The sequence below is a fragment of the Magallana gigas genome, chromosome 2, assembly GCF_963853765.1.
Source record: "Magallana gigas chromosome 2, xbMagGiga1.1, whole genome shotgun sequence".
NCBI lineage: Eukaryota > Metazoa > Mollusca > Bivalvia > Ostreida > Ostreidae > Magallana > Magallana gigas.
The window spans coordinates 31,649,668-31,676,296 of NC_088854.1; the positions used below are offsets into that span (position 1 = coordinate 31,649,668).

The 26,629-nt window shown below is 33.7% G+C and overlaps 1 protein-coding gene across 2 annotated transcripts in view; it reads left to right on the plus strand.

Moving 5' to 3' along the window:
- Positions 1–856: 856 nt before the first annotated feature.
- The window catches only part of LOC105317898 (uro-adherence factor A), a 37,980-nt gene continuing 12,207 nt past the window's right edge, over positions 857–26,629 (plus strand). The window contains exons 1-10 of one of the 2 annotated variants that reach the window (XM_066076156.1): positions 857–917; positions 4,707–5,483; positions 6,902–7,084; positions 7,740–7,830; positions 8,313–8,380; positions 11,212–11,233; positions 15,266–15,370; positions 19,288–19,541; positions 24,635–25,632; positions 26,502–26,550. In XM_066076156.1, coding sequence (XP_065932228.1) covers positions 872–917; positions 4,707–5,483; positions 6,902–7,084; positions 7,740–7,830; positions 8,313–8,380; positions 11,212–11,233; positions 15,266–15,370; positions 19,288–19,541; positions 24,635–25,632; positions 26,502–26,550 — 2,593 coding nt within the window. In that variant the 5' untranslated portion in view covers positions 857–871. Of the gene's footprint in view, positions 918–4,706; positions 5,484–6,901; positions 7,085–7,739; positions 7,831–8,312; positions 8,381–8,844; positions 9,087–11,211; positions 11,234–15,265; positions 15,371–19,287; positions 19,542–24,634; positions 25,633–26,501; positions 26,551–26,629 lie in introns of those variants that run through there. The other variant, XM_066076157.1, reaches the window with a different exon arrangement.

Genomic DNA, 26,629 nt, shown 5'->3' on the forward strand with positions numbered 1-26,629 from the left:
GTTACACATATTGACATGCAGTGATTTATTAATACAAGTAAAACAGAGGTTACAAACTTCAAATGAATAACAAGCTTAAAATGTAATGGTACATGTATATATTAAGATTGCTTGTTTCAAATAAGTCATACTTGGTATGTTTGGCAAGCCACTTGTCTATAATACATGTTCATTGTACATGCAATTTATCATGGTACATGTAATACCTTTAGAATATCATCTTTTTTTTTTATATAAGTTTTTGTTAAAGTACTCTTAGAAACAGTTCTCATAGTTTACCTGTAAAATAATACCCTGTTCTTGTTAAATTTGTACGAAAATACTGATGGTCTTATTCATCTATACAAATCCTCTAATTTCCAAAGTTTCTCAGCATCGGTTTTGAATGCAGTTGTCATGTTCAGTAGCTGTAATTTGCTATTAAGGCTACCGGTACTTCTGAGGAGTCAAATCATATTTGACACACACCTTTGATTTTTCTGGTTTGTGCATAAGAACACCTGCTATTGTTTGTAAGTCTCTTTATGTGTGGGCGCAAAATCTTGCAATTGGATATAGACTGTATTTTTCTATTGGATGACAAGATTTTGACCTTTTTCAATTATTTTCGTATAGGAAAGCGCTACTATCAGAATCTCATGAAAGTGACAGTTCTCATAGGGAGAAAATCAATTTTTTTCCCTGCCGAGACGCTATATAATGTGGAAATAATTTCGGTGTGTTTGAATTATTGGGGGACGAATTGCTTTTACTCTTTCGTTACCCCAACAAAAAGAATTAGTGTTGATGGTTCGTCTCCCTGATAAATCTTTTGAAGAGAATAAGCATTTCTTTGCATTCGAATGATCTTCCTCTGCATGTGTTGAGATACATGGCTGCAAAAAATGGGGAATTCTTGATAGTCAACGAACTGACAGGTAAGACACTGTGTATGAATTGTCAGAGCTTTGATGATCAAGGTTAACGATTCTCATTTTTTTGACTGCATAGACAACGAATGAATTACGATGTATTGCTTCATAAATCTTGGGAGGTGGTGGGGGTGGGAGGTAGAAAAGGAAGAGACAGGGTGTATTTTGCTACATGTATGTATTAACATTTGGTTTTTGTAATTCAATGAATAAAGGTAAATTGTTTATTTTAAATCCTCTTTGAATGTTATAATTTATCAATTTTCAAAAAAGCTTTGAAAGCAAAAAAAAACGTCTTCAAATACCCAATGTTCCTCTGACTTAACCAGTATATCATTAATACTCATGCAACCCAAAAGGTATCTGCATGTAAAAAAACATGAAGAGTAGAAAATGTCCTGGTTGTTTATAATGATTCGATGCATGGTCATTGAGTCAATGTATTTTAATAGGATGTGTACAATAAGCATCTAGACTATCACTTGTTTTAAACTGTCTTATTTGTCAGATATTGTATATTTTGGAGGATGTAATTGTCATTGAGAGGAGGACTGTCTGGATGTCTCAGTTTGACACTTTGGTGTGAATTATTTTTCAATCTGATCAGACTCAGTTTATGAATTATTCTACTACAGTTATTGCATAATCATGAGAAATTCTGTAAAAGTGATTTTTTTTAAATAGAAAACATACTATAATTATTCCCCCTGCAAACTAAGTTTGCATTGACACCATGTCCATCTGTTTGTCTGATGGTGAACTTTTGTTCAAACAAATTCATGATCATGGGGTTTTCTGAAAATTTGTATAGCTACTCTTTATTCAAGATATATTTAAGATGTGCAGTGCACCTAATATTTTCATTATGACCAAACAATTTTATCTCATTTTACAGGCATTTTTCAATTTTATAGACTTTAATTCACTTTTGCGGCAGATTTTTCAGTGATATGATGTCTTTCTATCTCTATAGAGTAATGTATAAGTTGAGAAAGAGGTACCGGTAAAGAAAAATCATCCACATGATGGCCTTTTTATGCTCTCAGTCTGTTCATTCATCTCTCCATTAGTTCATCTGACTTTCACAGATATGGTCTATAACTTAAATAAGAAAAATAATCATGATTGTTTCATACTTGGTACAAAAGTTGCCTGTGACCTGGAGATATATGTCATTAGCTTGATCTGAGGTCATTGACCAAGGGCAAGGTCACTTGTGATCAGTATTGCTTTTCCTCGATTTATTCAAAAGGGGTCCTGTCGGGGGTATTAGTCATTCTTGGATAGTTTTAGTTTGGCCAGGCAGTCAATCCCAAAATCGATCTATTGAAAAATACTTCCAGTTACAATAATACTGCTCGTGTTGAATGCCTGGAAAATTCAGTCATGCTGTATTTATACCCTAGCTCTGATAAGATTTTCTCAAACTTAACATCTTTATTGTGTTTGTGTGATTATTCAAACAACATTCTTTACACCACATCCATGTTGAAGTAGCTTGGCTGTTCTTAATTCGGGACATTCCGACATTCTACACAACATGGAGAAAGAAAGAAAAAGTGATATAAAAAATTCTCTGTGTAAGAGAAATAATTACCGGATAATTTTTGTTGCCAAATAGCCCATATAAGGCATGTTACAAACTGAAACTGAATTATAAATAGATAGCAGCGATAATCTGACTAATTGCTGATCAGAAAAATTAAATGCATAGTCCAGAAAATAGAATTTCAAAAAGCATACACTGGTATGTTGGGCTAGGCCATTCAGGTTTTAGATGGTTCAATTATCATCAATGACTCTGATCACGTAGGCAGTTTTTGGTGGGTATTTACGGAGCAATGTTTCACCTCAAGTGAAGCCTGACAGGTTCTTTCTCCAATACGGAACTTGTACGTGAGGTTGATGAATAACACCCCCTGCCTGCAAGATCTTGTAAGCTTTCTATCAAAGTTTGGTTTTCTATCTACATGTTGCCAAATCTACATGTATATCCAACTAGGTGTATTATTACTATACAGGTGAGATGTTGGGTAGAGGCATGTGAATTGATGAAATTAAATCAGTAGGAGAGAATGAAAAGCAGAACAGAGAGAGAGAGAGAGAGAGAGAGAGAGAGAGAGAGAGAGATATCATAGGAGATTGAGAAAGTGAGGTGAGAGAGCTGCTAGATAGAATGAGAGAAGGATGGCTCAGAGAGAGAGAGAGAGAAAGAGAGAGAGATTGAGATATTATAAATTTATATACAGTTGCAGGATGAATACTGAAATATTGTGATATGTACAGACTTTATACTTTAACCATATCACCTTTCCATAGTAAACATTCGTTTCAACCTAAAATAGTTGTTTGTTGATAATAGTTCAAGTGTGGGTCACTTACAGAGACTCAATTTGATTGATGTTGATATGCATGGGTATTGCATATCAATATTAATCTGGACATAAAAAGTAAAATTTTAATGCTTTATTTGTATAACTATGTACTTTAACATGTACTGATATTCCAAAGTTTATTATTTTCACTGTAAAAAATGAGAACTATTAGGCCTTTTGATGTAAATAATGATTTTTTAATGAGCTATATCTGATGTAATTTATTATTAAATTTTGACATGTTTAACGGTAAATGATATTGCGTTTGTTATGGATAGTAAAGTATGTACCAATACATGAGAATACTGTGTAGCTGTATATAGTTATAAGTTAATATGCAATTATTAAAGCTTACATATACATCCTATAGTCACTTTGATTTCAGTGTCCGTGTCAAGATCTAGGACTCCAAAGGACTGTTCAAAACTTAGTCGTAATTCTGACCAGAACTGTTTACTCTGCCATACAGGCGCGTACTGCTCCCATCACATTTGATAAATATATATGGCCTTAAATGTAAATATTTCACCTCACCGCCAGAGAGCCGTTAAGGACTAGCTAGCATTGGACCCAGACAATATTATTAATGACCCCCTCAGACCGGTCAAGTGTTGGGAAATATGGGTGAAACATTTGAATATTTATGAGTGATGCAGGTAGACATTGCAGGAAAGGGAAGGTTAGATGAAAATTGCCGCAAAGTGTCAATTTAAGGCCAGAGAAGAAAGCCTCAGGTGATAATAAGATGTTTATCCACGTGTACTGTAGAAAACTTTAAAAATCACCCTGGACTCCACAGGGTCAGAGTTTGTCATTGATCTGCAGGGGATGTTTTTTGCAGTTGGTTTTATGAAAGGGGGCTCGTGCTAGACACAAGTCAGGTACATGTTGTCTCTGATTATCTATCTCTATTTATTGCATTGCTGTTCTGAATTTTAAGACTTTTTTTTTTCCGTGAAGAAGGTGTGAATTGAGCAATTTGCGGATTGTATGTAGAATTTACAGGTGTTTTCAAGTCTCTAGGTACCAGGTATCTTGATATGTCAATCAACCCAGAGGTTTAACAGCGTGGTGTGCCAATATCCCCTTGTCTGTAGTCTAATCCACAATCTTGACAAAAGCATGGCTTTCTTTTGGGTTGAACCAAAGCAGTATTTATATACAAAAAAATTTCACCAGCTCAGAAATATTCATTACAGAGTCTCCAGGCCTCTCTTTCTTATTTTTTTTCACTCTCTCTCTATATATTTAAATGTCTTGGCCTAACATAGCCCTATCTGTTGCACTTTCCATTAGGTGGTCGTGAATTGTATGAATGACGGTATTATGTGATTGCATGTTAGCAGAGTTTTTAGGTTTTAGGTCTGTTTTGCAATTTCATAGCATGTAGTTTTTAAATGCTTTTTTTCTTCTTTTTCAGAAGAAAACCGAAAAGGATGGTGTAACGACCCTAGAGTATTGAATTTAGAATCTTTATCTACTTCTTCAGGAGAGGAAAATCTTTTAAAGGAAAGTGAACATAGAAAGTCTGTAAGTGATTCAGTAAAAAACAAAAACCCAAGTCCCCACCAAAATGTGCCTTATCAAGGGACTCCATCAAAGAACCACCACGAGCATGTAGAATGGGATGACGGTAGTCTAGGGGAATGGCATAAACAACTTGATTGCCATGGAAACCAACAGTGCAAAAGTCAGTGTCACAGCAAAGTAGTTTCAAAATGGTCGGAATATTTCCCACCGACTCCCAGTAGATGTATCAAAGTTGAGGAGAGGCAGAAGGAGTCAACGATTAGCCGGAATTGTCCCCAGAAGAACAGTTTCAGTCAGTCGGCAGGGCATCGCGATCACAACAGCACTGTTGAATCAGGGACTGATCTCGCGGAACTTTGGGATGATAAGTATGATTTTGAATTGTTCAAAGAAAGCCCTAGGAAACTGATAGGTGATATTTCTGTCGAGCATGGTAACATTATAGAAGACAAGGTTCGTGTGCTTTATTCAGGGGAGGAGATTGAAAAATCACATCAAAGTTCTTATGCGAGTTTTGCCAGAAATAAACACAGGAGTTTGAAGGACATCTTCTGCAGAGGGAAGCAGTTTTTAAAGTCGAAGGTTTCAAATTACAAGAACAAACTGTTGAACAAAGACATTATTTCTTCGGGAGCAGAATTAAGGGCTGCTGCTCAAGAAATATCTGGTAAGATCATCATACTTGTAAAAATTGGCAAAGTTTTTCCTCATCTCATTAATTTTTTCCCAAGTTATGAAATTTTTGAGGCAATATATCTTCTGTTCTTGCTAATAGGATGCTGGGAATTCAAGATGCTTCAATTTGTTTTTTGGTTTTTTTTTTTTGGTCCTGATGTGTTCTTATTGCTGTTACCTGATATCTTTTAACAACTCTCTATTTCAAATTCCTTCAGTAGTGAAATTTCAATCATTGATTTTTTTTTCTTCAAGTATTTAGGTCGCAAATCATTATTTTTTCCCCCAGGAAATTGCTTGTTGTGCCAAATGATATCTCTCTTTAATATTATTCTATTTATATGCAGACATCTCTATCTTAGTTTAAACCAATGATAAAAAATGCTGTACATGTAATTATCTGTACATGTAGTAATATTTTCTTTGAATTAATACATGGAATTATGAAGTACCAGTATATTTGTTCTTTAGGATGGTAAACAGATTTGAAGCAATTTCATACCCCAGCCTGCTCCAAAAGGGGGGGGGGATATTCTGTTTTACCCTTGTGGGTCTGTGTGTCAGTCCTTTCAAATTTCTGTCGCATTTTTCTCAGCAACTATTAATCACACATGGTTTAAATTATAACACACTCTTTCATTAGCTATGCCATATAGTGGGATCCATTTTTTGTGCCAATCAAATGTCAACTTCCTGTTAAATGACGCCTTGTTTATTTTAAGCCAAAATTTTTAGAACAAATTTTCGTCAAAGATTTCTCAGCAGCTTTTAATCTCAGATGCTTGAAATTTTTACACACTCTTTGTTAAGGCATGTCATTAGGCATATGGTGGGATTCATTTTTGTAGAAATCCGAATATCAACTTCCTGTTAAACGTCGACTTTGTTTATTTTGTATAATCACATCAGAGAGGGGGTATCACTAGTGAGCATTTGCTCACAGATATCGCGTTTTTTTTTTTTCAAGTAAACAATTTTTAATTAAAACAAACTGCGTAATATATTTCTGATTTGTTATGTAGATCTAAAACTGTTAAACTTATATGAACCATTGTAAGAGTACAAATATGCATGAAGGTTTTGTCACATATATATGAAGTAGCCTATGGTCACATGATAATTAATGTCTATTCTAATTTAAATTATTGATAAAAGGCTCGTAGTCGTAGAATTGATTATAGAGATCAGGTGGCTGTAACTTTGATTTCCAAAGCCAATGATTAAATAGGTTATGTCAGTAAAATTACCCAATCATTTCAAACAATGAAAAATTTTGTTAGTTTATGTTCTCATTAAAGTGAAGATCTTGTGTGTGTGTTTAAAGATCAAGTGTGAACACTAATGGATGTTTTCCTCTCTCTCTCTCTTTCTCCTTTTTTTTCATTTCCTTTGCTGCTTCAATCAAACTAGAGACATCTACAGCTGCTGTTGTTGAAGACAGAAGAAGGTATCTGATGTCTGCGAAAGAAAATCAATGCAATGAAATTCACTGTGATAAACCCAGAATCAATGGATTCGCATCTACTGCTGAAGAAATCAATGGACATCCAGAGGACCAGGTGAAAGGTCATGAGGTCGTGGGGTCAAGTGCCAGTAAGTCACCTAAGTTTTGATTGTTTATTAGTTAAGTTTTGTTATGAACTTATTGGGTAATTGTTTGAGATGTTAGACACATAAGAATTTCTTTTTAACCAGTTGATTTCTATTCTATAACTTGACTCTTCTATATTAGGAAATATAAGACAGCACATGCATAGCTGTGGTTACACAAGATTGTTGATATGGTACATAGTTTCAAAATTACTACTGCATGCTATTAAGCTGGTATGGGACACCTCCATATTGTGACACTTTTTATCGAAATAAAGAATAAAATCAAGTACAGTATAATTTTATAATTTTTTTCTTTCCCAAAATTATAACCTAACATTGTAGCACAATTAATTTGATATGCAGATTTGAATCCTGCTACTGGGGTTTTTATAGTTTTTACCTTTTTGAAAATATTAAAATCACATTTGTAAAATTTGAAAATTCTAAACCTGTGAATGTATTTTAATAATGATGTATTTTATCCACATTAATATCGATCAGTGTTTCATACCACCTTAAAAATGAGAAAAAAACTTACTTACAAGTCTGGGTTTTTTTTTTTGTGTCAGAAAATAAATTTCATGACAGTAATGAATAAAACTCCGACGAAATGTAGAAATATATTTATATTCATTTATTTGCTTTCTTTCCCTAGAAAGGAGATCTAGAGACTTGATCTGTGATGAGGAGGTCATCTCAAGCCAAATTAACCCTCAGGAAGAAAGAGAAGAAACACCCATAGCAAGGTAGAAATTCACAAATCTGTCGATTTATATAGATAATTACATGTTACAGAACAGAAATGTAATGGGTACTTAGATATCATTATACCATTCTATAAATAACTCTTACATGGAATATGTATGTGTAGCCTTGAGAAATTACACCAAGTTAAGACAATGGTAAAATTAAAGTTACCATAAAGTCTTGTATGTAATCTTTCCTAAAAATACCCTATATTAATGATTAAATGTGTCAATTATTGATACCCAACTAGAAGCACTCCTGAGGCCTCAAAGATTTTGATATCTTGCTTAAATTTGTTTTGACAGTTGTAAACTAATGTATGACATTATAACAGAAAGTTTGGTGCTCTCGATTTTATATTCATGCGATTTAATTCAAAACAGTGGATTTATGGTAAGTATTTCATTTTAAATAAGGAATATACAGTAAAAAAAAAATCATAATTGTGATTTTAACATGTCTTAATCAACTGTATTTATAGGCTGGAAGATGATGCTGCTGAAGAAGAGCAGGTGGAAGAGGAAGAGGAAATTCCTCTGGGATCTGAAGGTATGAGGTCATCATCATAAAAATAGTTCAAAAATCGCAGAATAAAAAACCCCCAAAAAACGTGGGTTGTACAGAAAAATACCGTACATGGAAATCCCATACATGCAGCAAATGGTTATGTATGATTTCGCACTTCCTTGCTTTATTTCTTGTATTTATAGAAGTAGGAACAAGTTCTGGGTTCTGAAGTGTTTTGAATACTATGTTCAAGTCCTGCGGGTTGTATTGCGTATTTGTGTAGGGAAAATCCCTCTTTCTGCTATAGACATGTAGGCTCCTTTCCACAATAAATTTCTGTTTTAGGAAGAAATCCCCGTTTGTTTTAAGTTATGCCGTGATATAGAAGTTGTTTTGGGTTTAGCTGAGATACAAAAGTGTCATTATTTTCTTTGTAAGAGAAGTGGCTTCTTCCTTGTGAACTGAATGCTTTCCATAGTCGAGAATAGCCAGCCACATTTTATTAAACTGGCAGATGTGTTACTATAAATGTGTGTCATATATAATTCGTCATTAATAATATAAGTGGCTGTTACTGGAAGGGAACAATTTCAGACCCACTTTCACTATCGTGCAAGTATGAACTTTTCCAACACTCGTCTGCACGAGAAATTTATCAGTGATTTGGATGTATATACCACCGTTCAGTTCTTGCTTTACAAGACGTTGGGAGACTTATATCTCAGTTTAACCAGTGAGAACTCAAATGGTGAGAGCTTCTTTCATTTTGATATCAATTCAGGCCCATTTTTTTTTTTTGCTAGACATTTCCCAATGATTAGATAATCTGCATTTCAAACTTGATTTAATCGTTTGATATACTACTTGACAAAGAAGAAAAGGAAGCTAAACTAATTATTTCTGAGACAAGGCTAGAGAATTGTGTACTTTATGTATTTCATTTCACTAAAGAAAGTACCAGGAACAATTTTTTTTAACAATTCTATTATCCTTGTTGCTCTTTTTTTTCATTTTACCATGGAGCATGTTTGATTAAATATCAGAAGTTATTTTTGGTCCATGAATTGCTTTTCCTAGAAACCAACAGGATATTCATTAAGGTTATCCTATCCATTTGTCCCACACAAGTTTCCTCATATAAATAAAAATGGATATGAATAAGAATCTCATGAAGAAACCCTGCTCTGTGTAATTTTGTAAAAAAAAGATTTTTAAGTGGGAATGCTTTTGAATTGAAAAAAATTAACAGTACATACTGGTAATCATGTTCTTTAGGATCAGAGTATGACACAAACCAATGGAAATATTTATCAAGTCAAGCTGGTGCTTTAAGCCTTAGTTTAGGGTTAGAAAATGCATAATTATGAAAACTTCCTCAATATGACCAAAAATGTCAACACTTTTTCCAGTCTTTAATTTTTGAAGAGACCTGGGCCCTCCACCAAAAATGGAATGCATCTGGAAGGCATACTTGGTATACTGTTTGGGTGAATATTGATACCTCTACCAGAATTTTGAAATTCAAGGTCCCAGGGTCATAGATTTTGAGCTTAAGATATATTTATCATAAGTAAACATTAATTATTTAAAGCTCTTCTCCTCTACTACCGAGTACTCGTGAGCCACTTGCAGACAAACTTACTACATGGTTAGGGTGCCTCTTCCAGAATCTGGTGAATTATGGCCCCAGGATGAGGTTTTGGTGTAAGAGCTGGGCTACACTGCACACAGTTATGGCTTCGTAAGAATTAGATAAAGAGAAATGATTTCTTTCAGTATAAAGATTATTTTCTATTTTTAATCATAATAAAGATTATTTCTATTAAATCATGAACCCTAATAGCTAGACTGTGGCCACAGTGGGAGTTTATCTTATACTGATGATAGACAGGAATGCAAAAATTGTTCATGAAATGCAGGCTATCAGGTTAGCGATAGTGTCCACAGGCCTCCTGTTTTTCTGATTTGTAATTTGCCCCCTCTCCCCACATTATAAAATGCCTATTACAATTGAATAGGACATGCTATGACATAATTTCATTGTCATATAAATGTACTTGGTAAAAAAATTAAGTCTTGATGCATTAAAGCATGCATGGCGATGCATAAGACCTGCAGCCATATATGTTGTACTGGTAAATTGTTTTTAAACTTAAAAGCTTGACAATGGTGATTGATAACTGGATTTCAATTGATCCATCGATATTATGCCATTGTGTAACATCGATTGCTTCGTGAAGTGTGCAACATAATAATTTTTATTTTATTTGTGAGTTTTGGTATATCATTTTAAAGGATTTCTCTAATAGAAAACTTTAAAATCCATGAAATGTAGTACCAACCTAGATTTTGGTGATGTTTTTTGTTATTCTAGACATAATTTTAAGGATTTTACTGTTAAATAACACTAAATTTCAAGAAAAACAAATAAAGTACCCACTAGATTTTGGTGGCGTAATCTGGTTTAAAGAAGATTAAACCGATTAAATTGACTCCCTGATTATTGCTGTGGACCTTTTGATTTTACGATGATAAATTTTCAATCACTGAGATTATAGTTAAACCTTGACAATTGTGTCTATTTTACTCTTAATTTATGCAGCCATACTGAAACCTTTTCAGTTTATTGCAGTTAGCCTTAGACACTCGCATAGTTCTTCACAATCAATCACATTTGTCTTAAATGTATACTTTTTGAGGACGATTCATGATTGTGATAAATATCTCAGTCTTCTATCTCTCTCACTTTAATAGATAGCTATGAAGGAATTTGTGGCTGAAAGTTTGATATGTTACGCATCCTTGTCTTTTAAGTGTGAGTGAGCATCAGCAGTTATTTGTTTCAGTCTAATTGTTGGGATTTTATTTTGCAGCTCTTTCCTTGAAAGCAGATAGGTAAGTTTTTGACCTTTTTTTCTCTATAAAATTTAGATTGCATGCATATGATTATTGAATTATGAAGGAACATGTAGAATTGAATTAGACAATGCAGATAGATACTGTGTATAGATGTGGTTAAATTTTTGTCGCAATACATTAATGCAATACGAAAGCCAGCTCTGTTATACATGCATTTAGAAGATTTTGTAATGAAATATTCATGCTACTCTAGTGTACAGTATGATCAACAATATATCCCAAGACTTATTTATAAACGGCAAGCGGAAGTTAATAAAGATAAAGCCATTATCAAAGAACCAGAAAGTCTCATGGCTTCAAAGTTTATCAGGATGTAAACAATGTCAAGTCTGATCCGTTTGATTGTACACTGTCATATGTCAACTTTATGGCTTATGACTCCTCAGATTTCAAAGTTTGAAGGGGTCTGGGAGGGATTTTACAGGTAATTAGTCATTGGATTGGATTAATAAATGTCAAAACTTTAACATCGCATGGCATTTCTTTGGTTTGGATTTGAGGTTTTTTTTTGCATTAATGCTGCAACAATATATTTTAACATTTCCTTGTGTGCAGACAATCTTATTTTTATCAAAAATTAAGATGAAAAGAAAGAATTCTAATGACAATAAGTTTTATTTAATGGGTGATGGTATAATTGGTTGTTGCAACATGAAACAAAGTGTCTAGATCATTACTTACTCATGAATCACTTATCTGCAAAATGAATGGACAAGTTTGCATTTTTCGGACCAATATTACCCTACCTTTGATGTCTGGAGAGGACCACCATTCCCCCCACCCTTCATGGATTTAAAATCACTTGAAAGAAGAAAATTTTGTGAAAAATGATTTTGATTATGTAACACAAGTTTGTTATGCAACACCTCTTAGATTTTTGGAATACCAGATGTGTTCACTCTAATGATTCCCCAGTTATTCTGACCAATTTCCTTTTCAAAATACACCTTAAGTTTAAGTTACAGATGAATACGCAAAACCATGCCACCGAATAAATATACGTTGAGTTCATTAGGTGAAGGACGTCAGATCTCTAAATGTTATTGGGTCCATACTAGTGACCCTCTATGTTTTCTCTTCATCTGTCTTTCTGTCTGTTAGTCTGCCCCATTTGGTTTCCTGCGTTTTTTCTTTGTGATTTATAATATTGATTTGAAACTTTTTGGATAGCTTCATAGAAATGGACTACAGGTCATTATGCTCCAGTGCCCTAAAATAGAGGAGGAAATTTTTTTGGAGGGTTGGGTTGCCAAAAGGAGATATAAATTTCTTATGAAATTATAATGCTGAAAAAAATATTATTTTTTTCATTACACATTTAAATGGAAAAAGATATGAGTACTTTCCTCAATTTATATTATTCAGCCTCAAGTCTGAGTTTTGACCTCAAATTTATGCACTTGTAGCTATTCCATTAAAATATTGGTGATGACAGCCTGGCATCGTAATTTTTTTTTTTTTTACACTAAACTAAGTTATACTAAAAATACTGCAAAAGAGAGTAAACACAACTGGAACACATGGAAAATGAGAATAGTCATGTGTCGATACAGTAGACTCATTGCAAAGCCCACAGGGCTTTCAATAACTGCTCTTTTAATCGTGTCATCAATTTGTTTGTCTGCAGATCAAAAATGGATTGATTATTTTTAGCGTTTTTTTTTACAAAAGTGTTAATTTTTGTTGCATTTGGCTACTAATGTCGTTATCATGATTTTTAACATTACAATTCTTTGATACAATGATCGTTAAGGCACACATCCCCCATGGGGATCCTGTAATAGAAAAAAAAATATTTAAAAGCTGTACAAATTGCAGTGATAGTGGAAATACTCTATGTCATCAGGGAAGAAAAAATCTTTTTATGTGTCTTAATTGTGATGTGATCCTTTCATCTACACAATGTAAATTTGTATGTAACCCGATCGTTAAAAAAAAAAATTCAAGTGATATCTGTAAATCATTTTATATTATTTATGAGGCTCAGCACTTGCTTTAGGAATTAGAGTTCAAACGAGTTCATCTTTCATTGATCGTGTTAACTGTATATATGCATACATATATAGAAGAGTGGACTGTTCGATAATCTGTGGTGATATTTAAAGAGGCGATTTTAGTCGATGATGACTTCCTGATGATAATTAACTTATTGTGCTCAGTAAAGTGGCAGTCATAGATGGTGTAATAAAAGTGTGAATAGAGACAATGTGTGTGTGTTAGAGAGAGAGAGAGAGAGAGAGAGAGAGAGAGAGAGAGAGAGAGAGAGAGAGAGAGAGAGAGAGAGAGAGAGAGCGAGAGAGAGAGAGAGAGAGAGAGATTTGCATTTTTTATATCAAGCTAAGTATTTTGGACAATACTTTTTCAAAAACAATTTATTCATAAGCCACAGAAAGACAAACTTAAGGATTTTCTTTTGATGTTACTGCTGATAAAAGTGAGTGATGATTCGATTGAAAATACATACGAAGTCCATTTTTACATATTTTTGCTGAAATTATATAGAGATGCATCAGTCTAATATGAAATGCAAATGAGTGAAAAAAATTATGATGATAGCTAGGATTAAAAAATGCAACATCATTGCAATAATATTTTTATTGTACATAATGGGAGCAACAGCTGTCATAAGACATTAAATGCTTTTAATATAATTAATGACCTAACTCACTTTCTAAATAAAGAAAATTCTTGGAATATTCAAAACATCAACAAACATATACTTTCTTAAATGGAATTAATTATTCTATTGAAAATACATGACATACCTGTAGCTGTTCTAAATCAAGCTTTTGGCAAAAATGTTCTTATGTTCAGGGTAGATGTGGGCAGGCCAATATATTAGGTGCGTAATTTTTAATATCAGGCGTCTATAAATTTAATGTTTATGGATGACACTATTAGTTGATAGTAGATCAGGAGAAATATTTTAAATGTTTATTAAGGCTAATAAATCACCTTTGACTCGAACCCACCCAGTAATATAATGGAGCTAAGTTTCTCACAGGAGGAAACGTTTTATGTTAAAGGCCTGCCGATTTTCGGACTTTTTCGTAGTGTACATTATACATGATTTGTTTGATTTCTTATATTCATCATGATGTAAGTATTGTAAGGTTGTTGTTGATTTCCTGAAGTCCAGATACATTTTTATGAAATTGAAAATTTTGACACATTTTTCTAAATATTTCTATTTTAGTCTATGATGTTTTATTACTGGTATTATAAGTTTTTTTTTGTTATTTACAGTGAAGAGCAGATAATATTATTATGTAAAATTTTAATATAAACCAAGTACGAGCTTTTTAAAAATTGTTTGTTTACCAATACATGTATATCATAAAATTGGTAATTCATTATAATGTCTATCTGAATCTATCTGTTTGGCAAATATGCTGAAAAGGTTTTTTGTATTATCCATTCAAAAAAATTTGCTAATTGTCAAAGCTTTGCAGAATCTTGGTCTGGTTACCTGCAGAAACACTCGTTAAAGTTGCATAATTAAGACATACCTACCTGGTGTAAATGGTTTGTTAAGTTTTACCACAGTACATTAGCTGATTCATTTTTATGCTCACGGAGGGGCTGCCATTGGCCGCGGCTAGGGCCACAGATTAATGGTGGCCGTCAGACCTAAAAAATAAAAAAAAATAAAAGATCGGAGAAAAAACATCTCCGCAGACCAAAATTAGAATAAGATTTCCTCCCTGGCTGAATTAATGCACCGTTGACATTGTCTTAAAATTTATGACTATCAAAGCATGACAGTTTCATTCAGATTGGTAGAAGTTTTTTCTCCTGTTTTACCAAGTAAACAAGGGCAGTGTGTACTACTAACGAGTTCACCAATTCGATAAACCAATGTTGTTTTGGGGTCTTTTTTCGTGGCAGTAGGTCCCAAAGCCAAAACTCATTCTAGGAAACTATGTATAACATGCAATGGACTACTTCATGTTTAGATGTCCTGAATGAAGCCTTATTTGGACAGTTTCTGCCGTTTGATTTTTACAGATCCACCCCTAGTAAACAGCCGGTGGACAAGCGGCTGGGATGGCTACTGAGTGATTCGGCCAACACCAGCATTGGGTCGGACTTCTCACATAACAGTGATATCAGGTCAGTATTACAAAGTTTTGTTTTTAAGCATGATTTTAAAGAGACAAATTTTTGTTGTTTAATTGTTCCAGTTTTCCAAAATTCCAAATGAATTTTACCTTACTCGGAAGTGTTCTGGTTGTGTGAAAGTGAAAGATGCAGGTGTTGTAAACTTGTATGTGTGAAGAATGTATCTTCAAATATGGTATGATCAGGATGAATTTTGTCAGCTAAAAACATGTTGCAAGCGGCCCTCAGTACATATTATGTTGCTTCAACAAGTCAATGTACCGAGATAAACTTTGTCTGGTGGGCATGCATCAGTCTCAGGTATGCACACTGATAGTGGTATTCTACTAGTGTCGTCAGAATTTTCAGACACCAGTTGGCCTGCTTTAAAATTCCTTTGCAATTATGTAGTGCATTGATTAATTTTTTTCTTCTTGATCTTTTTACAAGTGTTCTATTTGAAATGAAATTTGGAGTGAGGACCACTGCAGATGAAAGACTTGTCACAGTTAGTGTAAGACGTCTGTTGAACTTTGAGGAGTGCTTAGAATTTGTCAGGCTTTTTTGAAATGGTCTAATTGCAAGTGAAGCATTGCAGGCTTCAAAACCCTTCTGACATTCTTAAGAAGCAATATCAAATTTCAAAACAGGAAAAGTTTCAGACTAGTTGGCAAAACAACTGTTTTTATTGATACAAACATGTGAAGAGGAACTAGTGAAGTAGATTATGTTCAAAATCATGATGAAATGTTTACCATATGCAATTCTTGCTCAGTTTGCATTTAACATAAAAGCAAGGATTTACTTATCGTAATGATGTTTAAAAGTTTTTTTGTTTTTTTTTTTCAAAGTAAAGAATTCACTAAAACTGATATTATATGCATGCAATGAATACATGTTTTGGAAAAAGCAAGATATCTCAATCTGCTTGCAGATTTAAATCTACAGTTGTTTTTTCTGTATGTAGATGAAAAATAGGGCAATGATGTCTGCATGCCTGCAGAAATTATTCTTTGCTAATTACATATAGTTATATAAACTATCTCTTCATGATTTGAAAAAAGGGGCATGTATGATTCATTGTTTATAGTATACATATATGAAAATTAAAGGTTTTGATTTTATCGATAAATGAAAATCAAGCTCATTGAAGTTGTAAACTTAATCAAAGCCTTTGGTCACAAATGTTTTGGTCAAGTCAACATCAATGAATAGTTCTTAGAAATTTATTAAAGTCATAATTTGAAAAAAACAACAACATTTAAATCATATTAGAATTTTGAAAACTTTGAACTATACACTTGCACTACACTTATAATGCAATTTTCTAAAGGGAAAAAATATGTCATAGGCCTTACAAGGTCAGTTTTGATAACCATACTATGTATACTTGGAATTGCTATGATAAAATATGTTAGTGATCATTTAATATATCAGTTAAGTAATGTGAACTGAGGTACAATTTCCAAATGGATATAACTTAACCTTTAGAGATTATGATGAATTTTGATACTTTGGGCTGACATGATCAGAAAATTGATAGATAGATATTGGAGATATTCTTTCCTGATAACTGATAACCCTGTCATCAGTTGAAATGAGGTCTAATGATTCAACATGACTAGCTTCTTCACTGTATATAGATACCGCAGAGACTTGTGTGCGGTGAATTAAGTACGCAATCAGTCTTTGTCATTCTTGACTTGGGTCACATTGGAGATTTTCTTGTTCGTGCAGTTTTTCATGATATAATTGACACCTTAATGTCAACAAGAGTAGATCTTAGTAGATTTCAAATGAAATGAAAGGAAGAAAAAAGAGAATAGGGTATACAGGAATTTTTTCAAAGTGATTGGATGAAGGACACAGAGCTCAGAGGTAATCAAACAGTTTATGCACAGTGGGCTCTGATTCGTGTTAGTAGATTTGCTTTGCGTTTTCTGTGAGAAGAATTATACTGTCATTATACTGTCGGCTCTAAAGATCGTTGATTTTGAGAACCTTAACGACAGCCCGGCAGGATGCTAAGACGTGGCATCATAGATAAAAGCTCTGATCAATACAGAACCAGGCGGCGAAATTTTACTTTGATGGCCGAGGAAAATAGCTGTCTCTCTAATAGTTGTGTGTGATCCTGCTAGATTGAATTCATTGTGATTGTCGAAAGAAGCAGTGTACATAGAAGGCTCAAAGCTGCCTTAAAGGATGTAGGCATGCAATCTGCAATGTGACACTGGCTTCCAATTTGACAAATGGTGTATTGTCTTTTATGTTTCGTGTCCCTATTAATGCTGAAGATTACCAGTGGCTGACAATATTCCATTTATGTTAAGGTAATTGCTTGTCTTAGAAGATGGACTCTAGTAATAAAGGAATATCAATGAACATCTTTGGCATCAATTAATTTGAACACTATTTGTGTACAGTACAATTAGATTGGACATAGTTTGTATGAGTCTACCAATACTTTATAATGCTGAGGAGAATCGTTGTTGTTGTTTGTGAGACTGGTTGCTAAGAAACTGTGGCTGAAGTTTGAAGAAGCTTGTCCTTGAATTTTTTTTTAATTAAAGCCAGTTCTTTTTTAAAGTGTTCATTCATTTAGCTGTTAATTTGATAGAAGTAAATATTTTGTTGTAATGAGGGCAAAAAAATTAAGGCAAAGGGAAAAAATTGCACCATTAATTGTTTTAGATATGTACAGATGAGATTTTGTTAGGAGTGCAATGTTTGTTTAGGTGCATATACATGGTGCCCTGCCCCAGGATTATTATGCTTTGCAAAAGAAGATATCATAGCCAGTCATTGAAACCAAACTTGATTTTGTATATAATCAATTTGTCTATTTAAGTTTCTATTTGTTTCTTTAATTCAAAAGTTGCAGTATATAGTTTTCAATACGTCAAATTAAAAAAATGTAATTGATGTCAATATATAAATGCAAACATAAATGGTAAAAAAAAAAAACTCCCATAGAATTTAGACTGTTACCTGTATGTAAACTTGAAAATATATTGAAGTTTCAATTCATGCATTTTCCTTTTCAGTTGGGGGGGGGGGGGGGGGGAGGAAGAGGAAGCTTTGCAGGATGTATATCTCACAATTATGATTTAGATTTGACAATGACAAATTGTGTTGTTTTGTTCAACTAAAATATAGTTTATCTGGAAGAGAGTTTTGGTGGGTTTGAAGGTCACTGGGCTATCGCATGCTTACACTGCAAATTTGATAACAGGTGAACAGCAGAAAATTTCACCAATAGCTGCGCACGAATTTTTAAAACAAATTCAGGTATTACATTCTGTGTAAATCTCGCACGTGTTTATTTCATGAAATGCACGAAATAATAAGGAAGTAGATATAAAGCATGGATTATCGGATATCTGTCTGTGCTGCAGGAGGTGTAATTATTCTGTTGGTAAGTAAAGAAACTGGAACAATGGCAGGTGATTTGTCAGAGATACCTGTTCAATATGGCCGTTTGATGTGTCGAATAAAGACTAATTTAATTCCAGTGTTAACTTCCGTGATCAACATTTAAATCTGAGTGGTTCCTGGCATTGTTAGATTTATTTTGTCAATGCAACTGTTATTGGTTGTGCTTCTAGAACAATTCTGTACAGACTAGGTAACAAAATATGCAGTGAAATATTTACGAGTTTTTCCCATCTACATGTATGTATATAGCGGTACATTGTATATATATTTGTATCTTTAAAACAATTTTTAATGCATTATCATGAATTGTTTGCTGGTACAACTTAGAAAAATTCAACAAGTGCATTTGTAAATGAAACACTTTTGAAAAAAACAACACCATTTCAAATGTTTAAAATTTAAATTTTCGAAAGATTGTTTTCTCCTAAAATTTGGCACCTGTGCATGCTTATATAAACTGCAGTAATAGAATTTATTCTTTTTTTTCTCAGTCTGGATATGCTGCTATCTGAACGCACCAGAGATCCAGAGGAAATTCTTACAAACTTAGGATTTGTTGGATCTGAGGACACAGAAGCAGACGATCTTCAGCGGCTTCCCGAGAGATTCCTTGAGCAGCAGTCCAGTGCCAATGGAATTGATGTCAAAACAATAGACTTGAATCGCCTGCTCAGCTTGTCAGAGCACGAGGAAATGCTAGAGCGTATCAACACCTCCAAAATGAACGCCGAATTCGCTGGTCAGGGTAAGTTAAGTCGCCATTCTTCACTGTCTTTCTTAGAGTTCTTGCCCAAACATTTCATAAACATGGAGCGGCTCAAGCAGCTAGGTATTCAAATTTCAAGTGAGGAAATGACTTGGATCGAACAAGAGTACGGGTTAGGGATTGCTAATAATCTCCCTTTACCGTCGCTCAGCAGACAACAGTCACTAGATTGTGTTGATATGAAAGTGGAACAAATTACAACAAAATGTGAGGTGTTTGTAAACATTCACATCAACGAGATGTCGGTTGAAAAATCTGGTTCCATTAAAAGCTTGTCTTCATGTTCTACTGTTACTTATAACTGCAGCAATATTTTTAATGTTGAACTTGCTCCTAATGAAAGTCTTGTTTGAATATATAAATGTATATTTTGATACTTTTGTTGTGACCTGTAAACTTGTGTTATCTTTCTGTACCACTAGATTTCATTTTGATGAAAGTCTAACAGTGAAGAATGTTTATAAATCACCAAATTGGATGAATACCTATGGAAATATTGTAAACCAACTCATGTATGTGAGCAACTTTAGCAAGGTTTGCAAGAACGTCCTCTTTGTGGATTTTTCTTGCTGCTTTCTAGTAACTATTTGTCTCTCGACATGTATTAAAATTATCTTCATTATCTCGTCCAATAGCAAAATGGCGATGAACCAAACAAATTGAGAATGAAAGTTGTGCTAATGAAACTTGGTTATAACAGCACTGATAAATTATGAAGTTCATACTCTGTGCATTTAAAAAAGGTGAAGGAATTGTTCTTTTGTATTTCACAATCCTGCCAAGTTTCAAGCCCTTGCAAACTTTGAAATTTTTTGGATGTAATAGCAAAACATGAATATTTTTAATTGCCAGAAAGTCTTTAGGAGTCAGAGTTGTGTAGATTTTTGGGTTGAAGGTTTATATTAAAAAATGAAATATATATTTATTGTAAAAGAGAGCAGCATTTTAAAAAAAATTGGCATACTCTATAGGTCATGAAGTTGTTTACTCAGCTTGTAGCCTTGTACATCCACGATTCCACTTCAACTTTCATATGCAAATATTTACCGAAGTTGAGTTGGTCCAAAATATGTAAATCAGCATGCATTAATTTGATATTTTGTTGACAAAATACATAGTCATGAATATTGAATGGAATGAAAGTTGACAGGAGCTTAAATGGCATAAAATTCTGAAAGAACTTTACATGACATATTTTTTTTGCTTTGTTTATATATCTATATGAAAATGGCTCAATTTATAATAAAATGAATGAAGTTTTAAAATTGGCTTCAAAACTTGAAGATTAATTCATGTATAGTTTTATATATACATGTAAGGTATACTGAAATATCTGATTTTATAGTAAAAAAGTAATGAATACTTTGCCAATATATTCGATGACAATTTTACAAAGCACAAATCTCCTTAGCTCATTATTTTTACTTGCAAGTAAAATGCGACTTTGGAATTTGAAACAAGTAAAGAATTATTTTTCTTTGACCCGGTATTATCTAGTTACAAGTTCACTTTCTGTCAGGTTCACCCACCCACACAAATATTTGCTTTATCTTTCCATCCACCTGTAATATATGTTTCAGTTAGTGCATGCATATTTGATCATGCAATGTGTATGTATTCAAGCTTGGCCTAGTGTCTCATAAGTTTCAATGTTTCCACCCTCAAATCAAACTTAACCTGAGGGCTTCTGCATGTGTCGATGTCTGGTCCTGTCCTCCCACTCGCAAAATTCGCTTTTTGAAGTTTATTGTCAACGGCGTTCCCTTGAGGAGGCGAAAGAGAAAATCTGATTTGGTTTTAAAGAGTGGTCATTGCTCTCGGTGCCGCTAGAGTTATAGGTGGAGTCATTTTGTTCTACTGGTATCTCTCTAGAGTCCATATTTATTGAACTCTTCAAAGTAAGTGCCTTCAAATTAATTAGAATTCTTCTCTTGTTTATTTGTGATTTTGAGAAAGGAATACACTGGTGATGAGCATATGTTTGATCTTTGTAAACATGATATGAGAGGACGTTGATTTCAGGTAAATTATTAGGGTGGGGGGTATAAAGGGGGCAATGATTTAGAGCTTATATTTGGGTAATTTGATCAAAATTCTCCTTACGATCTTTGTAAGCTTATGAGATAGCAGGAATTTAAGGTAATTCATACGATCATCAGGATGAGGGCTCTATAGAATGTTATGTAATTTTTTGTATAATTTGATGTTATTTTGAAAAACATCCTGTTACATTAAGGAAGAGTTACTTCTCGATCTCGATATTTAGATGTTTAATGATCAAATTCCAACTGCTAAGTGAGTTTTGAATATTTCAGTGATCTTTGGTGTTTTAAACTAATTAAGTAATATGAAATAACTTTAAAACGTAAATTTTTTTTTTTAATTGCTCATTTATTTCAGCAGAAATTGAAAATTATTTAAACACCTCCCCTCTCCCCAGTGAAATTTTAAAAAGTATTTTATGAGGGTGTTAGTAACATGTCACTGAGATTGCACAATGTTTGACTGTAGTAAAACATGCTGGCAGTGCTGTATGAACTGAACTGCACAGTCCGTTCTCGATTACATCTGGATTTTTTTATTGCTTTATTGTTCTATAATGGCTGACAATCATGTTTGGGGTTTTACCTTATTTGCATAAGTGCACTTTACTTGAAATACAAATTAGATCGAGAGACGTACATTACACTGTTGCCGTGTCGTAGCTAAATGGCAGAAAAATCGGAAGCGGCTAGTCTCAATGGAGTAGCGTGGGATTATAAAAACGTCGAAGTCATTTTAATGTGTCAACAAAATATTTTATTATTTCACGATTAATTTTTAATAATATCTGAGTAACTGACTGATAAGTGAGTTAGCTGTTGTTGTATTAGGTGATTCAATATGGACAGGGATCTTCAATTTTTAGCCCAGCTTCAAGGTAACAAGTTCTTTCATCATGTGTTTCTTATTTTGAAATGTTTTTTTGTATTGGAAAGTGCATATCTTTTGAGTTTAATATATTTGAACTTTTTGCTGATAAATTCCAAAGGAGAAATTATTGCTGGAAAAATAGTGTGTTTTGATAATTGGATGATAAAAATTTTTGAATTAAGGGGCCGGGGGATTTCTGTTGTTGTTGTACGTTGTAGCTAGTTCAGCAAAATATATTCCTCATTAACGACTCTTCATGTTTTGTCAATCAGCATGCTTGTATATTATTTTTCTTCCCTTTTGATTTCAATATGAATATATCACACAGGCAGCTGAGTCTTTCTGAGCAGGTCATATAAGGCTAATTTAATCATCAATTTGCTGTGTTAATGAAAGTTTAAGAAACAATATCTGCATACCTAATTATAATCGGCCATTATTGTGATAGTTAAGCAAAATTTATTCCTCTTATCGTTTGACAAATATGGGCTCCCTTCCTCGTATTAAAGGCATGTGTAGGTACAGAAATATGTCAAGTATTAAATAAGTCTCAACTCCCATGGCTCCAGGAAGTTAGAGTAATACAATACTTCATGTCTCGAGACATGTTTGGTTAACCAATTTTTTCTTGCATAAGCCTGAGTATATCAAGAAATAAGTGGCTAAATAATGATTTGTAAATAACTTTTTGATCTATTTGCTGGTAGGAAATGCTTTAATCAATGTATTATTTGAAATGTATTTTTATCATGGTGATCATCATACAAATATTGCCTGATTAAGAACCACTTTAATATACTGTACCAGGTAAATGATGAGATTAAGATAAATTATCATAAATAAGATTATTTTAGTTAATAAACATACAAAAATTCAGAAAAAATAAGGAGAAATGAAATAAATTAAATATTGCAAATACATGTTTAAAAGATTGAAGTAAGTATCTGTAAAATTACTAGTAAAACCAGATGTACTGTTAATTAATAGATGAAAATAACAAAAACATCTGTAGAATCAAAGATGACTATTACTGTTACTATTTTATTTAACAATTTAAGGAGCATTAATTTGGTACATGTATATGAGAAAGGGTTTTATGTGATTTTTTTTTTTGGGGGGGGGGGGGTGGTAGGAGGGGCGACAGTTTTCAATTTTATTGATTATTGATGAAACAATTGTTTCTCACATAGTGAAGTTTATCTTGCAATTCCATAATGTCCCAAGTTTGTAAGGAAACAGTTTTTGTTTGTTATCAAGTTCTTTACAATAATGATGTCCATGCAAGTCTTTTTATGAAGACACCTGCAGTCAAGTTGTAGACCAGGGGATAAAAACTGCACTCTCAGGAAGTGATAAGAGCCAGCTAGGTCATATGGAGAACTAGTTTGAAGGCCGTTGTTTAAACGTTTCGACTCCATTAACAGTGCATTCTTGTTTTAGTGTTTCTCATCTCAACAACATAACCACAGTTTAAGTTTTAAGCTGAAATTTTCTGTGAACTTTTTAATTAATTAATCAAGCTGGGCTAATTAACAGAAATATTAAGCCATACACCACAAAACATGCAGCGTTTTAATATTTACGAAAATGTACTCTAGCTTCAGCCATTGGTCCGTAAGGTAAAACTTTTTAAAAGAAAGGTGGAAATGTGGTAAATATAATTAATTGTTCTATAAATATCCCCATGTCCTTAGGAGACAGCTGAGATGGGACTATTAAGCCGACCTGATTAATTGTGCAGCGCCCCCCTCTATCTGCTAACAGGGAGAAAATGTAGCAGGTCATAAAATGGAAAAGTTCACTGCATGCAGGCGCGAATGTTTTTATAAGCTCTCTGTGTGCCACCAGTGTGCAGTTGTTAAATAATGGACGAAATTATGCTTATGAAATATGGTAATCCTGTATTAATTAATTAGTATTATGAAATATACATGTTTGCTGGATGTATATAGTTATTCAATAGATTTTTTGTTTTATTTTTTATATATTTTTTTAATAGCTGTTGTAATTAATTTTGCATGTTTTGAAAAAAAAAACATATCATATATAATTGTTTCATATATCTATTTATATTCCTAGTTTTTGTAGTGTATTTTGTTGAAATTAGTGTAGTTGTTTTTTGTTTCATTTAGAATTTTTGTCTGTTTTGTTCATTGTAGGTCACCCTCAACTAGGTAATGTGCTTGCTTCTGTTATGAATGGCATGAAATTTCTGAATGCAATTAACCAAAGTCAAAATCCATCCCGAAATTCCAGTTTTGATTCGCGACAAAGTGATGATAGTGTGCTTCAGAATCCGAAAAATCGTGAATTCTTGGACAAACAAGGATTTTACAAACGTCATGACAAAAAGACGCCGAAAAATGAAAACACAGCGTCGCCATCCCAAAGCAGAATCAACAGGTCACAGTCTCTGGATGCATCAGAGAGACGGAAAAAGTTTCATCAAATGCGGTCAAGGAATTTTTCTACGCAAATCCTGGAATCGGACGAGAGCAACTTATCAGAGGAGAAATCGCCATGCAGGGATAGTCGAGATAGTTCTTTGTTCCGCAGCGTCACAAGCATGGAATACTCAGACTCTTTCGAAAGCACGGAAGGCCGCGAGGATTCTATGGACAAGAGGCTTGAGATGGGAAGGTTGGCCGTTCAGAACAACGACGACTGGGATATGGTGCGACCAGCTGTAAGTCTGGGGGACATTTCAACGACCTTAAAGAGCCCTAAAAAGGATGAATTAATAGACAAGCAAGTGTCAAGGCAAGTGAGTGACGAAATTAAACCCACGCAAGTGATGAACAGTGAGTCAGTTCCAACCACCGGATTTAGATCTGCTGCTTATTCGGCTGGCCTGCAGAAACTGCAGGAAATGAGGAAAAGTCTGGTGCAGAAATCGATGGCATCGCATGACTTGGACGATGATTACGAAGTGACCTCACCTCCCCTTTCAAAACAGTCAAGTTTAGAAAGCACCCTCACAGCGAAGGAATTCCGAACGAAAACGTCCTCTTCATGTACCCTGAAGGCCGAGAGTTTAGATGCTCATGACGACCAGGTGGATTCAGTGTTTCCGACGGAAGAAGGAGAAAAGTCTGCACTGTCTAAATTCCCAGGGCCAAGAAGTCATGTATCATTTAGTGATCTGAAGATACCTGAGGTAAGCATGAAAAATATCCCCAATTGCAATTCAAACTTAAAGATCAAACTTGCAAGGGTAAAAGTCACTGAAGGTCATTCATAATATAGATATTAATATTTATGCATGTTTATGAAATAGTTTACAATTTGTTTGTAGGGAAATTTGTTTTTCCTGAAAAATGTTTAGCAAGGAACATAAACATATTAGAAAAATTGGATGTAAAATTGAAAATCAGGTTCAAATCAATTCATGGTTACTCAGCATTCAATATGAAGATGTTGCATCTTATTCATTTTGTTGGTTAATGTATTAGACTATCAGTAGTTTATAATTCACTGCCTTCTTCAGAAGTGTTTTATGTAGGTCGACCTTATTTTCCCCTCCAATAAATCTGATGCTATCAGCAGAAGCCATTACTCCTTTGGTCCCATCTTTTAGTCAGAGGACATGTCGACCTGCTGTTTTTGATCATGTAGTCATAGTGTTTTTCCTCTAATTTGATCACAAGCAAAATGTTGATTACATATCGCCTTATATCAGTGCATTAAGTTGTAAACTTCTCGTTTGATCAGCCATTTGACCTAGTTGACAAGGTTTTTGACCTGATATAGAAAGGAAACAAAAAAAAAAGCTGACTATCAGCATTTTTGATGAGAAGTGCACATTTATTAAAAACCTTCACATTAAAATGAGAGAAGTTGTTGGCTTTAATGTTGAAAGATAGAAGAATATGATACCTGAATTCTGAAAGATAAAAAGGATGAAACTTAAATGAATTATGTATATATAGATAAAAATGAAATTTTTTTTAGATGTAGTCACATGATAAAAAAAATACATGTATTACAATTTTTAACTAATAAGTTGTTCACCTGATCTGTTTGTAGCTGATGTTGAATGCTGGTTCATTCCCGGTCAGCGACAAAGAAACCCTAGGTAAGAAAACCAAGGTTGGCTGCGGCAGGTTAAAAACTTTATACAGTCAATGAATTATGCATTTGCTACAGGCTCCTGT